The 16,749-nt window shown below is 49.5% G+C and overlaps 3 protein-coding genes across 3 annotated transcripts; all 3 read left to right on the plus strand.

The window, feature by feature from the left end:
- Nucleotides 1-2,462: 2,462 nt before the first annotated feature.
- N7519_000335 (uncharacterized protein) lies at nt 2,463-2,947 on the plus strand (the record flags this gene model as incomplete). Its single annotated transcript, XM_057287114.1, has 2 exons — nt 2,463-2,548; nt 2,644-2,947. 2 exons carry the CDS (start codon nt 2,463-2,465, stop codon nt 2,945-2,947), a joined length of 390 nt encoding a protein of 129 aa, XP_057153197.1.
- Nucleotides 2,948-3,892: 945 nt separating this feature from the next.
- Nucleotides 3,893-5,986, plus strand: N7519_000336 (uncharacterized protein; the record flags this gene model as incomplete). Its single annotated transcript, XM_057287115.1, has 5 exons — nt 3,893-4,067; nt 4,116-4,323; nt 4,379-5,014; nt 5,082-5,678; nt 5,728-5,986. The coding sequence occupies 5 exons, from the start codon at nt 3,893-3,895 to the stop codon at nt 5,984-5,986; spliced, it is 1,875 nt and encodes a 624-aa protein (XP_057153198.1).
- An 856-nt stretch (nt 5,987-6,842) lies between these two features.
- Nucleotides 6,843-16,337, plus strand: N7519_000337 (uncharacterized protein; the record flags this gene model as incomplete). Its single annotated transcript, XM_057287116.1, has 3 exons — nt 6,843-13,619; nt 13,672-14,962; nt 15,022-16,337. 3 exons carry the CDS (start codon nt 6,843-6,845, stop codon nt 16,335-16,337), a joined length of 9,384 nt encoding a protein of 3,127 aa, XP_057153199.1.
- Nucleotides 16,338-16,749: the final 412 nt, after the last annotated feature.

The following is a 16,749-nucleotide window of genomic DNA, read 5'->3' on the forward strand; positions in this document are numbered from 1 at the left end:
TATACTCATAGCACACGCCGGGTATTGTAAAGATTATGTCCATTTACTTAGGACCATGATAGGCTGTGGGATCACGCCGCCCGATTTTAGGTTCGCGGATTCCCTTCTACTCTTTATGATATATAAGGGTTCCGACGAAAACGCGGATATTGCCTCGCTAATGGCCAAACACGCGGCGCGGTTACAGTACAAACCTAACGATGTGGACTGCGAGGCGCAGGTGCTAAGAGTGCTCGTCATGGCCGAGTTTCGGGCCACGGAGGCAGCTTGCTACGCTTTTAGCATCAGCCTCGAAGAATGTATGAAGAGGACAGGCTTGAGCATGCACCGTATTCAAGACTTGAGCTTCTGTCCTCCAGTTTGGTCCGGAGCTAGAATCTGCGAGGAAAGTGGGAACATAATCCGTCCTTGATTGACAAGCCGGTATATGCACGGCATCATCCTATTGTCACCGGCACTGATCTTAAACGTCTATTGGGGCCACGATCGACCATGTGGATGAACTATCTTTCTCATAAAAATTTTGTTGGTATACAGTCAAGACGTTTTCTTTTTCAAGTGCCAGAATGGAAAGGGATCCCGCGGACGGTCGTATCTAACGAGCACCTACACCCAGGTGAGGATATCATTATGATAACTCGTAGCTGGGTTGTAACTCACGCCATCGGAGAGGGCATAGAGATGTCAGGTGTATTGGACTTGCAGGCGAATACATCCCTGACGTTACCTGTAACCTACGTCCGAGGAAATACACACGCAACGGCCGGAAGAACTCCCAATATAGACTAGCGTGTCTTGGCGTAAGAAGCAGGAAAGTCAATCGAAGAGTGTAGTAGTTGCACCGGTTTCGCCTGAAGCGGCCGAGGAACAGAGAGAGTTCAGAACGAACAGGATTGCGGTTCTCTCCGCCCTCGGAGCCATACCGGGCATCATAATCCAGGGCCATCGATTGCATTTGGTACTATCGACCTATAAGAATGGGAAGACAAAGTTGTGGTCGGATCATCAGTTCGGGACGACTCAGAGCTGTTTGGAAATTTATGATGTTGTGGCTAGAATGCGACAGCTTACGGGCTGCGCGCGAGATGTTTACCTGCCTTGGTTCAAAGCCAGCATATTGGATTGAAGTCTGTTTACGGTTTGGAGTTCAACAGCAGGGAATGACAGCTCGTGTCTTAACTGCGGACATGATACCCTTGGAGTTTCTTTTTTTGTTACTGTCATATGACTTTTCTCGAATCGTTTTTATGAAACCCCGGCCATTTAGGAACTAATACTGGTAGCATAGAGATCGTGTGACCGTCAACATTGGCTCGCAGTCGCTGAGATCTATACTTATAAATGTCCATGAGCAGGTTCGCCAAATGTTCCCCTACATACTCCGCATAAAGTCATAGCCACGAGCTGTTAGATGCAATCCATCATCAAAGATCTCCTCCCTGAAGTCCTCTGAGGCAGTAGGGTACGGGATCTTGCTCTGGAAATTAAAGACATGTCTATGTCAATTTAGTATATCTTCCTGCGATTTTAAGTTCGAAATTCGAGACTCACATTCGCTCAGACCGATGTACCAGTATGTACAAATTCAGCGTGTCTCGTCTTGTATCTAGGTTCTGAGGTTTGGCCATACATTCGGGGATGGTCAAGACGAGCACTTTCGCGCCAGTAAAGAGAGCTACGTTCCAAAAGTCTTGCAGAGCAGAGTATATCTTTTCGGGCTGGTTCCCGTATCCTAAGTCACTCAAGAAAGATAAACATTTTAGCAAACAAGCGCAGTAATCCAGTGAAAAGAAGCAAGTGAAGTATACTTGGTTCCACCGAGGAAGGCAACTCAGTCGTACCATCGCTTGGCGCATTTCTCTCGTATCTGAGATAAAGAAATCCCGGAGGGGAATCGCCAGATCACCTGGCATTCCATCCACATCAACTGTGATTTCAGTGTTAGAGAATGCTGCCTCAAGACTCTCCTTGACTTTTCCGGCGTACGGGTGGTGCTCGAGCCCGTAACATAACTACACAACCAAGAATTCCCGTTGCCAACTTGGGCCTTAACGAGTTCTTGGGACTGATGTAAAGCAGCTTCACCAGGCCTGCTTGTTCAGGCCACTGCCCTGGTTTTCAGCACGCGCATTTTTCGGAGGACATCCTCCAGATATTGAGGCCCCGGTCAAAACCTCTCACCCCATGTGTCTCCAAGTTTGCTCCTTAAGCATGCATCATCAGCATTTCAGCTAGAACGACATCACCTCCATCGCCCAGCTGCAGGTTCTCAGTGCGAGTGAGATAGTAAAGACAGGTCGGACCTGCCCACTAGGACGACACCACTTTGGCTGGCAGATTTCAGGTCCTCAGTGCGAGTGAGGTAGCTGTTCTGTCTATTTGCACACTGGCACGCGCGTCCGTTCTCTCGGGTCGCATAGACAGTCTCGTCGGGTCCTCTCGACCCGTTCGTCACTGCCATTATGTGCCACGCCCCACAGGGAGAAGACTCTCTACTTCGCGTTACCGGCCGAGATCTCTCTCTGCCGGCAGACCGTGTCTCACAAAGGTGGCCAGGAGTATCCTGCCAGGAGTATCCTCATTGACCTTGTAGGATACCCCAGCTGTCCTTCACTAACCAAGCTTGTGTCCCTGGTCTTGCAGCCCTCTCGAGCACCCGTGGCTGTGCCTTAACGAGTTCGTCGAGGGTCGTCGCCAGACTGTGCACCCCGCTGGGGAGAAGCCACCAGGTGTCCTGGTCAGAGTTGCCCGTAGCTTTGCTTTAACGAGGTTCCGACCCAGTGTATTCCATGGAGCTCCCGAGCGGCGTACTCAACCTCCTGCGCCACCAGTTGTTTTCCCCCTCGCTGCTGAACGCCATCTAATATATTTCCATTTATCGCGTGCTGTCTTCGATATTTTCCTCATTCAAGTTCCTTGGCGTCTCGCGATCTCAGAAGGTGTTTAAGCTCAGAGGCGTCCTGTCTCCTACCTAGGCGATATCACAACCACTGGAGAACAAGTCCAGCTTCGGTCTCGACTACGAGTCGAGTAGGCGGTCGTCGGATGGTTTTCATAATCCGTTTTCCTATGGTTTTGTGGGGTGGAATTGGTGTCGTCAACCACGGAAAACTCTGCGGCCCGACCCCTATTCACCCCACGCGGATTCTTTTGGCTTCACCTCCACAGAGACGGTACTGACACCGGACACTACGAGAAGGTAAAAAACGATCGTCCTAATTGCTTGACAAAAGCAGTTACCTGACATGCTCGCCAGGGACTTGCTGGCGTACATTTTTAATGAAGATTGGTGTTGACTGCCTTGACCCCACCTTTGATTTGGAGATCGATGCTGACGGCCCCACCTACGGCCCACCAACAACCAGTGGAATATGTACGGCTCCTGATCAATGTTTTATAACAAATGTGTTATTACCTGCCAAACAGACTGCCGATCCAGCCTTTATTTGGTAGTTAAGACAAGTCAATCTCTATATTTCCGAAATGGGATGATCGCCAAGTTGCGGTGAAAGGTCTGCAGTCTTGCATATGTACCAGGACATGGGTGTTTGTGGGCTGTTGAATGATACCAATCAACGGTTTATAGTCGATAGAGTGAGCAGAGCAGTCCTTCGGATTGTACTTTCAAAGGTAGGAGTGGTTTGAGGTCAACGCGTTATCGATTCGTCAATAAGTGGAAACCTGACTTGAACATTGACCGATCGTTTCGTGTTCTTACTGATCTAGAAGGCCAAAACTTGCCGCGAGATCAATGTTCACATTGAGCTCACTTATTCTGCGAAATGTCGGTGAAGGAGATATTGACTGTATAAAGATGTTCTTTCCCGCTTTATTCGCATTCTAGGAATTTTCGAAGCACACCAGACCTGTTCCGTCTCTCTTGAAATTTAAAATGAGTGCCGAGGCAATCGACAAAGTCCAAGAACTATTTGAAATCCCGGAACTGCCCGCGGATCTCATCCAAGAAGCTCTCACTGTTGCTGGAGCCAAAAACCTCGCTCAGCTTGGTGCGTCCTGCATCAATGTTTGCTTCCAGGAAATGGGATACAAAGGCTTATTAAGCAGGGGTTAGTCATCACTTCGTGTAAGGCATATATGGCGCTAAAGTATTTTAGCGGCAATCTCTGATGTCATGACCAAATACAACACCATGGAATATAGAGCGGTTATAGCAAGGAAAAACGGTATCCAACGCTTGATTGAATACGGCAAAAATGGAAAGGAGACCGAGAAGATTCTCTCCTTCGCGATGGGTGCACTTATTGCAACCGTCCATCTGAACCGAGGGCTAGATTGTGTCCGAAGATGTGTGATCAAGTTAGGGTCTGTATCAGTGAGAGGAACGAGAATCTGACATTTTGTTAACGCTTTACTGCAGATTCCTTGATGAGGGACCCGGGCTTCAGATGCGGCAAAAGTATGAGGCCCTGATGCCGAAGTGCTCCGTACCCCTTCCTATAAACCCGCCTTCTATTTCTGCGGCTTTTGTTCCAAGCAACACTACAATGGATGAGCAGAGCTCGCCACTGCCCGTCCAGCAAAGCTCTGAAGTCAGTTTCAGTGAGAACAGTAGCTCACGAGCTGCCACACCTGAAACATCCTTGACAAGCGAGTGTGACGGTTTCATCCCGTTCAACCTGCCTAATGAACCTAATGGTTTGGATTTAATAGATTGTGATATCGGACATTTGGGGAATAATCAAAGTCATGTACAGGCAATTGATACTGCTCACTGTATGGGTCTTGACTCGCAATTTCGACAGGCCCTTGATGGTCTTCAACTTGTGGATACGATGCCATGTCTTTCAGAGAACTGTGCGTTCCCTGCCCAAACAACAGCCCTCGAGTCAACTTGTTGGCAAGGTTCAGTCGAGGTGGAAGCTGCCGTCACAACGGCTTTAGGAGAAGAGCCAATCAGTACTGCAACCTTGAGCAGCACGGCGAGGAAAAGAAGAAATGTCAGCGACAATGACCCCCGAAAACCCAAACGGGCCGACACGGAAGTCAGAGCAAGGTGGGTTGTCTCTTTGAGTAAAGAGAGAGAAAGATGCCAGTTTAAGAAATCCTGCATCCCCCCCTAGCGTCTTTTTCCGAGAAGATATCAAGATGCAGTGTTCCCAGTTGGAGACTCGTTCGACTGAGCTTTTAACCTCAATCCTTGTTCAAATTGCGGATTCAAGTTCATTCGTATGTTTTCGGGATGCAATCTGTGCTTCCAAGACGATGGAGTCAAACAAGCCCCGAAAGATCTCAATGCACACGTCAATGGCAGATCGACTCGACATCTTGGAGGAATTAAACGGAGGAAACAACTACAACGCTTTCTTGGCTCGCTATCACATTCTGGAGCTTTTCAGAAATTGCGGCGGCCATGGGGGCAGGGAAGACCTTAGAATAATCCCCTACGCTGCAGATAGTACGGTATCTCAGCCTGGGAAGAGGGGTCACCCAATCCGCATTGCTCTCGCAGAAGTCACACAAAGAATGATGAGCATGGCATTCCCGTCCGTTACCCCTGATACAGAGGTGTATAAATTGAAAAAAGCGATGATGAAGCGACACCGATCATTAGCAAGCCGTTTCCAGGCATTTGTGGACAAGTTTGGCCTCGCAATACTCTGCTTCATTCAACCTTATCACGGTCAAAATGGATCATGTGGGGGCATTTCAGATAACAAGTAAGTTATGTGAGGACTCCATGGAATTCCATATGCTAACGAGGGTCAGAATCCGAGAAATAAGCGAAAACAGCCTGAAGACCTTTATTGAGATTCTGGATCAGTCTCAGGGTCACTACCTAAGAGCTGTGTGTAAAGCCGCCGACCCGTTGTTGCAGTACCTGGTCTATGGAAATTCTACTACAACTGAATTTGCCATCGAGAGTACTGATGCAGCGGATATTCTCCAATTGCCCAAGGGCTCTGAGGAGCTGTTGCGCCTACTTCAGGGCACTCCGCGGAATGCTTCCATTGCGGGAATCTGCTAGAAGACATTTGGCGAGATCGAACCCGTCTATGCGAAAATTGAGATCAAGGAGGATTTACAATATCCAACTTGTGGTTTGTAGCATCTTCATAGATAGCAAGGCTATTCCCGATGAACTCATAAATCAAGTTTAGTTGAGTACAAACCAAATGAAGTGAATTCTCAGTGCCCGGGTAAATCGAAGTTCTTAGTAATTTACCGCTTTCCGTCTGTAACTTTTTCAAAGCGCCATGTGATCCCCGTATATGTTAAAGCGAGCTGGATTTGTGTAGACTAGTATGTATATGGACGAATGGGAAAGGGGTAAGTTGAGCTGTCCCATTGCGGTCGGTGTAGCCGAGTATTCGAGTGGCAATACCGATGTCGAGGTGCTACGCATATTATGTACAAACACATAGAAAAGATGGGTTGGATATGGACCAAGCCCATGTCACTCTAATAAATCTCTCCACTTTTCCAAGACAGTATATTTCAGTATCAGATGTTCATATTTGGTAATTTCATGGCCTTAATCTGTGGATATTGGATGGCAATGCTGTTCTTAGAATCCATGACATATACAGGTGGGGCCGGCGTCTTGTCGGCTATCTTTGCACTCACAAGAGATAACTGTGAATGGAAGTAACAGGTCCACCCAAAGAGGCTTCCATAGTTCAGGGACAGTGGCAATTAGAGGCAGACCGCCTGTTGCTAGTGAGGTATAAATAAAAATACATCCCAAGACAAGGCAGCTGTAGAATACTTTCTGATAATCACTTCAAATCAGGCAATCTATTACCCATCACAGACGCTCTCAGGCCTTATAGTGCTTTTAAAAAACCAACATGGATCATTCTCCATTGGAAAATTCTCAAGACATGTTATATCTCTTTCATCACTTATTTCTCCCTCCAAAACTCCCACAGGAAGACGACTACAGCGTCGACCGTGAGATTCTGCTGATTGATGTGGTGGCCGATGCTCTTCATAGCTTCAAGGCCTACTTTTCTGCAGTCGATGCTGAAGTTATTGGACTAGCTTCGACGATGATCATTCGACTGCGACGGATTCACGGTCCCAATGGCGAGATGGATGAAGTGGAGCTTGAAAAGATTCTGAGACGGCTGAAAGAAGAAGGTAAACTTGAATTCAGCGGACAGGGTATAGACGAAATAGTTAATAAGTCTTCAGGTGGTTTCCTTCCAATTCACGTCCGCGAGCAGAATGCTGCTATTTTGATCAGCAATAAAGGCATTAAGACGCATATCGAATGTTTCGAGCTCTCTGCCGCCAATGAAGCGGTGATGTCAACGAAGGGTCGGCTTGAACGCACATTTCCTGGCCCAACGTTGGCTTTCGATACCTGTGTCATCAGTGAGCCTGATCTGCTTACGATGTTGGCGCAAACAATTTCACGCATGAGCCAACAGCCCGTTGCAGGTACAAAGCCGAAAGTTCGAAAATCAAAACGCAAGCATGACGAAGACAGGGATACAACCGATCCGAAAATGGTCATCGACTTTCTCATGGCCACACTTCGGCCGCTGTCCACGGACGTCACGGACGAACAAATCCTGAAACACTCTCGTGAAGAAGTCATGTGGCGTGATTGTCGTTCTCCGTGGAGACGGTCAGCTTTATGGCTTCTCATTCGTGTCGCGCTTCAATTGGTCTTTTCCCGTTTGTCGGATGGCCGAGGACAGGCTCAGTTGTATAAATCTTTTATGATATATCTCATGGGCTCGACCATCGAACGAATGTCAGAAACAGCTTCTCATGAGATGCTTCACCTCATGGCGGCCAAGGTTGTCCGTCGACTATTGAAATTCGCGTCAGCGGGAGAGCCGGCGTGGTTTTCTCCAATCCGGTCGATTCTTCAGCGGGTGGGTGATAAAACCCAGATTGGGTGGCAGCGTGTCGTGGATCAAAACGACAGTCAAATTGATTTCCAGTCTCTGATGGAGTTGGAATTCATGAAAGATACAGAGTGTTCATTGCCTCAGCTGGATCGCTACTTATTGGACATGAGCCGGAAGAGTGATAAAAATCATTCCGAGTCGTTCCAGCCATCTCCGCAGCTTATGCTTTTTGAGCCAGGGAATCTGCCGATGGGCTTAGATTCGTGCGACCCTGGATCCATCGTACAGAATCTTTGTGGATTGGAAGATTGGGTCGAGTCATGTCTGGGCAGTTGGATAGAAGATCATCTTGAAGACGCCGCAACATGCAACCAGCTTGGCAGTTTAATTTCCGAGTACCACAAAGTGGCGTTCAGGGCATACCTGCACAATCCTGAAGCCATGTCTACTATGCTGCTTACACTGTTGGAATTATGGATTGCCTGCGACAAGTCAGTCATTCGCTTGCACTCACAGTTGAAAGACTATGATCCTTGCATACCCACGGGCTGCTTCTACTCCCTCTTACTCCCTTTCAAATCACAAATGATGCGACTTGCCCGTGCAGAGGAGTATCTGGATCAACGTCAGAGACAATTAAGACACCCCGGGCCTGGGATTTTCCATGATTTCGGAACGAGGTCTTGCTTCTCAGTTCGGTATTTCGATCAATCTGATGAGCATCGACAGTTACTTCGAACCATCGAGGAGCAGGCCAGCCACGCCAGGGACCAAAAAAGAGCTGAACTGGCAGAGAAACAAGCCAGATACACCCACTTGATGACTTTGGCGTCTGAAACTGAATGTCAGTACGAGTATGTTCTCGTGGATCGAAGATTTGGTTTCCGCGAGTCGCGGCATAGCCATTCGTGCCCATGCCATGGATATAAATCAAAGGCAAATTCAATCACGATTGACATTCATGAATGGCCGTTGCCGACCGATCCCCTGCGAGCGAAATCCACTATCTTCGAGCTGCGAGTCCCACAGCCATTCGGTGGGTGGAGAGACACCACGCTGTACGTGCTTCACAATTGCTTAGGTATCGAGTATTCGAAAATTGAGAAACCAAGATCCGAGTATCGGTTGAAGAAATATCAAGGGCTCTCTTCGTTTTTCTCTTCCCCGACTGACTCCAAGCGGCTCTGCCTTCTGTCACAAATTAAACCTCACCAGAAGACCCATCGCCGCAAGAGGTTAATCATCCATGTCGGAGAAGATGATGTTTGCTTAAATAATGCTTTGCACTTCCAGTACTTTGACAACACTGCAGGATGCTTTGTGAGCAGTTTTGAGAGGAAAGAGCAGACCGAAATCAGCTGTACCTATCAGCTGCCGCAACGGAGCTCCACGCTTCAGAAATTCCTGTTTCGTCCAGCCAGTCAACCACACGGTCTGTCGCCGAATACCGTGATTGCGACCCAGAATGCCACACCTGTGGAAATGTCACTGGCAGAATACAAATCTCTCGCAGCAATGCCACTGGGCCTCGAGATTCAATGGCAAAACATCCTTTTGGAGTTGTCAATGCCTTCGATCGACATGAAAAAGGTGGAGACCGCAATATTCTTCCGTCAGATTGTCAACCAAGCGGGCCTGCCCAGCACAGACACCTGGATGAGACGCGGGCATGCGATCTTGTGTAAACCGGATTTCATGGCGAGGTTGCTCTCCTCTATCAGTGAGGCAGCGGAGAGGATGAAAGAGAACTGGAACTTGGTTCATGGATACCACACGCTCATACATCTCCTTCTCCGAATGCTGAGTCTGTCACCCTGTGAGACTGACCGTCGAAGGTGTCTCGGTCTTCTGAGCTCAATGCGCCAAAAAGCCTTTCAATGGGTCGAAACGGTCAGGAAAACGGCCAGTCAGGAGATTGACGACGCGCGGAAGCTTGACCTGGTTGCGAAAGCCGTCCATATTGCTCTGGTCTGTGTTCAAACATTTGACACCGAAACCCATTTGCAGAGCTTTGCACTGTCGTCGGATGTTTCGATGTTTCTCGAGTGCTGCATGATCATCTGGAATGGACGTGACTCTCTGCCCTTGGAAGCGGGCTCCTTGCAGCGCATACTGTACTACCGCTGGCAAGTTTTGTGCTATCACACCCGTGCAATATTGGCAGAGAAATGTTCCAACACTTCTCCTTCCCCAATGGACACTGCCATTTTGGGAACGTGGGCAGCATACCCAGCCGGTTCAATATGGTCGAATGTTTCCCCATCTGTGGGATATTGGCTTCACTCCATGCGTTCCGAACCGGCTGAAGAGTGTACCCGAATGCATGTACACTATAACCTGCTGACAGGAGAACTTCTTGTCAACGGACTTCCACTCGCGCATCTGCCGGCTGAATATATGTCAAACCAGAGATATCGTACGCTATTTGGGGAAAGATCACAATTGGAAGTTATGCCAAGTGACCAGCCCAGAATGCAATTTTCGTGTCGAGCGGAATACTGTGGTCATACTGTTCATTTGGGCATGACCCCCGTCCCCGAATCGCCACGGTTTGACTTGTCAATCAAAGCGGTGAGAGGTGACCAAGCGTGGGATTTTGTGCCATGGAGACTACTTTCTGGCCATTTCCCTGATGATTTCGTTCACAATTACGCCCACTGGTACGCCATCGACAAAGGGTACATTGAATTCCGGCCTCTGTCATCCCCTTGGGTCTCATCCAAGCATCATTGGCGATTACGCAGGGGCAATTCGGACGATTCATGGCGTTTGGAGAATCAGGAATATCAACTGGTCGGCAGCACAAGCAAAACGGCGAATACCTTGGCTAGAATATTCAATCCCTTGGAAAAGGCTTCCGAAATACACGGCCGGCTCGACAAAATTGAATCGACGTTGCACATCGACCTCCCCCGTTTGCGATTGGAGTTCATCCTCCCGGAGCGCTCCACGTCGGTTCAATGTCGACAGTATCCGGGCATGATCATTGATGCGAAACAAGCATGCAATTCGCTGGTCGGGCTTCACAGTAAATTAATCCTCGTGAACACTAATTTTCGACAGCGCATCATTCTCATACCCGAAGGCGATGTTGTCTGGTCAAAAGCCGGCGATCACGTTCAAGTTAACGTGGTATGCGAGGCTCAATGGCATGCATATTCCATTGATGAGCGGCTTGGGCGTTTGGTAGATAATGAAAGCTTACAGAGCAAGCTGTTCCTGGCTTATTTGCATGCTCTCACTTCATACTTCCTCCCAGATCCATTGACCAAACGAACTGGCACCGAGCAGGCCCTTTCCATCCTCCGTTCTGCGTCTGTCCGATCGTTCGACCGACTCCAGCCGGAGAACGTCGCGATCCTCACCAAGATCGCCGCGCTGACCCCACAGAGAAGATTCTATCCCGATAACGAGCAGGTGATGCAGAGTGTGGAGTGGAGCCACGCTCTCGGCTGCTTGTCACAACACCCAGGGTTTCACGATGAGGTAGCAGCCATCCGGGATCAAAACTCACGGGTCGTCTTTTACTACCCTGGCGAAGAACCTGCCACTCCTTCTCTTCCAAAGATTGACCACCATCTGCTACTCCGTGATCAAATCCGCACTTCCTCATTCCGGGTTTCTCGATTTGGCGCAGAGGATCACACAACGAAGCACGACTGCCATTACGCAAGCCGTGACACCAATCGCTCGTCCCCGAATAGCACTCGAGCGTTCACAATCAGCACGATGCTTTGCAACAGGATATCTCGCACGCGAAAACTTGAATCGGGGGATTGGCTCTCCCACCTCTGGAAGTTTCTTTCTACTTCGTGTGAAATCCGCGGCCCTGGGGCCCAGATGGAGAGCGCTAAGTTGCGATATAGCGCAGAGTGGATGCTCACCTCCCGAGACTTTATTGTTGAGAATTGGTGTGCAATACACCATCTGGTTTCATCACAAAATCGTCGCTTTAACAAGTACCAGCTCCTAATCTGGTTGTCAACCATCGCCTACTCGGCCCAGGCAGACATGATTGTCGTCGAGACCATTGCATCATTGTACTTGAATCCAGAAATCATGTGCGAGTACACGGCCATCCGAGGACAATTTCAACCCGACGAAGGTTTTGAATGGGACCGAGAAATAATTCAGGCCCTCGTACAATCTGCACAGCTTGATTCAACACCGGAAGATAGACTTGAACCCATAGCCTATGAGACTTATGACATTTTTGGATCACGCATCAAGAAGCTACGGAAACAGAATCGGAAACTAGCATGCAAAACTGCGTCAGATCATTTTTCCCGTGAATGGCCTACTAACTCGCCATCGCGTCCTGCCTCACAAGAAGCCGTGAACTTGGATGAATACCTCAATCTTCGCAAAATCATGGACATGGTGACAGAGAGGTTCTGTATTTGGAAAGACAACGGTCAGCTTCGGCAATGCCTGGCCAGCATGATAAACCAGCTATGTGGACATCCAGTCAAAGGTATTCAGCCACCGTCCTATCCGCAGCTGGCCCATCCACAGGCGGCTGAAACACGAAGAGGGGGCATCTCTTTTGATGACTTGATGACGGTATCTACACTGCCTGATATAGAGGAGCCTATGTTGACGGATATTCTCCGGGAGAGCTCAAAAGCGATTGACCCGACCGGTGATCTGTTGAATCTGATTGATTCAATGGATAGCTACGCTAATTCTCCGTATGAAGAATGGTACGTGAAACTGTTAAGAGATAGTGTAACATCGCTGGCATACACAAAAAGACAAAATCAGTTCACGGTTGCCTGTGACAATCTCGAACGGTCTGTCAGCACCTACCTCATCTCGTGTGAGAGGTATACCCAGGATGTTTATACAGCTCTTACATCGCGGCTGCTGCCACCTGGTCCGATAGACGGGTCACCGACATCCAGCACTTTTAAAACAACTGTTTCCGCCCTGGCTTTCAGGGTTCACCACGCCCCGAGACTGTCACCCATTCTCGTGTTGGAGCAGCTAAGCCGGCATCGGTGGCCACGATTAGCCATTCCGTGGCAGAAGTGCTTCATAATCTACGGTCGTTCCATCACAATGCTCCAGCGAGCGGAGCGACTCTGCCGTCTCGTCCGCAGTCCCGAGGATTTTCTCAAAGAGATCCGCAACCCGGGCCATACCAATTGGGATCCTTTTGAAAAGCCAGAGAACCTTCTTTTAGAGATCGAAAATGGCATTTTGATTCGAGCGAACCAGGAAAACATTGCCCAAACGATGACGTGGTCCACCCCAGGGCAGAATATCGTGCTACAATTGAATATGGGGGACGGAAAATCCTCGGTAGTGGTGCCTATCGTCGCCGCGGCGCATGCCAATGGCCGATGCATTGCCGGTGTTCTAACCCCAAAGCCCCAATCGCGACAGATGCACCAAATGCTGGTTGGAAAGCTGGGCGGCCTCCTGGATCGTCGAGTGTATCAGCTTCCATTTTCGCGGTCATTGAATCTTCGGGAGGCTGAAGTGGATGAAATTCAGCGCATGTGTCACGAGTGCATGTCGAACGGCGGCGTCTTGCTTGTGCAACCGGAGCATATCCTGTCGTTGAAGCTAATGTGCCTTGAATGCTTCATTACCGGGAAGACCGTGGTGGGGCGCTCGCTGCTCCGAACCTTGAACCTCTTTGGCGAATATGCATGTGACATCATCGACGAGAGTGATGAAACTTTCAACGCCAAGTTCGAGTTGATATATTCCATGGGGGGCTCAGCGCCCTGTCGAGCTCAGCCCGCAGCGATGGAACCTCATTCAGGAATTGTTGCACTTGGTACGAGTGTACGCCAGCCAAGTGAAGGTCGATCTGCCAGACTCCATTGAGGTTATTCAGCAAGAGAAAGGAGGATTTCCACGAATCCGCGTGTTGGACTGCGATGCTGAACATGCGCTGCTCCAACGGATCGCGACTCATATTTGTGAGAACGGAATTGGCCCCCTACCGATCGCCCGACAACCTCACGTGGTCCGACAGGCGGTTTTGATCTATATCCTGAAGCCGGAACCCACCGCCGACGAGATATCCACAGTGGAATCCGACGGTGTGGCGGGCTTTTGGGACGAAAGCATCCAGAGTCACCTCTTGCTTGTACGGGGCCTGCTCGCAGGAGGGGTGTTGGCATTCTGTCTGGGGCGAAAGCGATGGCGTGTCAACTACGGGCCCGATCCGCGCCGAGACCCACCGACTCGGCTTGCGGTACCGTATCGCGCCAAAGACAGCCCTTCATTGCGCTCGGAATTCAGTCATCCCGACGTCGTCATCCTCCTCACCTGCCTTCAGTATTACTACAGCGGACTCACCAACGATGATATCTCCCTCGCCTTCGATCATTTGGCCAAATCCGATGAGGCGGAGGCAGAGTACCAAGCCTGGGCACAGGGTGCACCAATGCTCGAGCAAGACTTTCGGCAATTGACCAGTGTCAACCTGGATGATGAACATCTTTGCGCGAACCGAATTTTCCCTGCACTTCGGGTCTCGAAAGCTACAGTGGACTATTTCCTTTCCCAGATAGTATTTCCTAAGGAGATGAAAGAGTTTCCAGACAAGTTGTCCGCGTCAGGCTGGGATACGGGAGAGTTCAGAACGAACCCCACCGTCGGTTTCAGTGGAACGAACGACTCCCGGAAATCCCTGCCTCTGGCCGTCGATCAGCTTGACCTTCCGGAGCAAAACCATACAAACGCCTTGATCTTGGAAACTCTATTGAGGCGCGAGAACTCGGTGGTCGACATCCCCACAGGTCATCGATCAACACAATCGGATGCCCATGTGCTATTGGACTTGGTGACGAAGCTGGACCATCCCACAAGGGTGATTCTGGACGTGGGTGCGCAAATCTTGGAGCTGAGCAACGTGGAGGTGGCAAGGCAATGGTTATCCATTTCTCACAACGAGCAGATCCAAGGCGCTATCTTTGTCAATGATCAGGACAATATTTGCGTGGTGGACACGAAGGGTCGAGTGGAGCTTCTACAGACTTCACCGTTTGCGTTTCAGATGGAGGCTTGCTTGGTCTTCTTGGATGAGGCACACACGCGAGGCATAGATCTCAAGCTGCCGGTGGATTACCGTGCGGCGGTTACCCTGGGCCCGGGGATCACCAAGGACAAGTTGGTTCAAGGTTCGAATTCCTTCCCTATTAGATGGTTCCGAAGACATGCAAGCCCTAACACCGCATAGCCTGTATGAGGATGAGAAAACTTGGCTACGGTCAGTCGGTCATTTTTTGCATTCCTTACGAGATCAAGCGCCAAATCCTTTCCTCGCGGAGACGGGATGAAACCACGGACATTGACGTGTCCGACGTCTTGCGATGGGCGATCCTAGAGACGTGGAAAGACGTTAGACGCAGCATGCCACTCTGGGCTGTTCAAGGCTGCCGCTTCGCGAAGCAACAGACAAAATGGCAGGACCACCAAATGCAAGACAGCGTCAGCTTGGCCCCGGAACAGGCTCAAACGTTCCTCGAACCAGAATGCCAGACTCTCGAGCAGAGGTACAGACCGTCCCATAACACCGTCCAACAGATGGATGCAAATATTGAGGTTTTCGGGGCCATCCATGAGCGCTGTGGTGAAGTTGGAGGCCTAGCTCTGTCCTCTTCCCTCGATGAGGAACAAGAGCGCGAGCTCGCACCAGAAATCCAAACCGAGCGTGAAGATCAGCTCCCTCCCGCGGCACAGCCTGCCACGCACTGCATCGATAATGACGTCGTTTCATTCATTGAATCAGGCATGATTCTGCAATTTTCTAACGCCTACCAACCCGCCTTCATCACTTTGCGTAATCTTTCCGCCGCATTGCAGATAGACCTGGATCGATTTCACTCGAATCTGTTGGCAACTACTGATTTTTCCAAAACCATTCAATTTCCGGAAGGATCTTCATTTGTCGCCGATGCTTACCAACGATCTGTGCGATTCATTCTGTCCACTGCTCCGTCTGTTCCACGGAAAGGAGACAGCCTGGTGTACATGATGATCATCAGCCCGTACGAGGCAAATGTTTTGATGCCGGCAATTAGAGAATCAAGAGCGGTCGCTCTTCACGTGTATGCTCCTCGCCAAAATCGAGAGTTCGCACCTCTCGACAGCCTTATGCTCTATACCACCCCTCCGGTCCTCGACATGGGCCCTATCCCTGCCCTCCTCCGCATGCAGCTAAATCTTTTTGCGGGCCAGCTTTACCTCGAGTCTTATGGCGATTACCAGGAGCTTTGTATTTTCTTAGGTGTGGCATCGGCCCCAACACCAGCCGGTTTGTCGGTTGCGGCAGACGGTTTCATCAATATGAATACGAATGGAACTTTCCTTCGGAGCCCACTGAAGTTCATCAAGTTTTTACTGTCCCAAATTCGCAAGGACTGCCGAGATATCCGAAGGACCCATTTAGGACGGATTGTGGATGGTCAATTGTTAACCCGTTCGGATCTGGAAGAATCTGCCCTCGCCATTACGGAACGGGCTATCCGAGCACTGCAGCTCCCATCCAAATAAAATGGCTATGTCAGCGTTGATAGTATCGTTATATTATCTTGGCACGGGGCATCATGACCGAATTTTGCTCTCAAGCTGGAGACTTTACCGTTCGCGAAGGATCCCTTTGTGTCTATCGTCCTATTGTACTCATGGCACGAGGACCAGGAGTTCTAGTTCCGTCCCTGTCGCAATGTCAGATCATTCAATTTTGCTTTTTACGTATTTTCTGGTTACTGGTCGCATGGAGCTGCTCGTCAGGTTATGGCTGAAGGTAAAAGTAGATATGACAGTATAGGATAAGGTTGAATTGCAGCATTGGTTGCAGTGGTTGGTATTGACGTCGTAGTGCCTGTGTAGTTCAATTCTGGAGGGAACTAGCCAAACAACTCGTGAATTCTGATCTAACACATTTCCTATTGGTGCACCCACA

Source organism: Penicillium mononematosum (assembly GCF_028829835.1).
Source record: "Penicillium mononematosum strain IBT 11891 chromosome Unknown utg000001l:1.0-4488741.0:1.0-4491989.0, whole genome shotgun sequence".
NCBI classification, from domain to species: domain Eukaryota; kingdom Fungi; phylum Ascomycota; class Eurotiomycetes; order Eurotiales; family Aspergillaceae; genus Penicillium; species Penicillium mononematosum.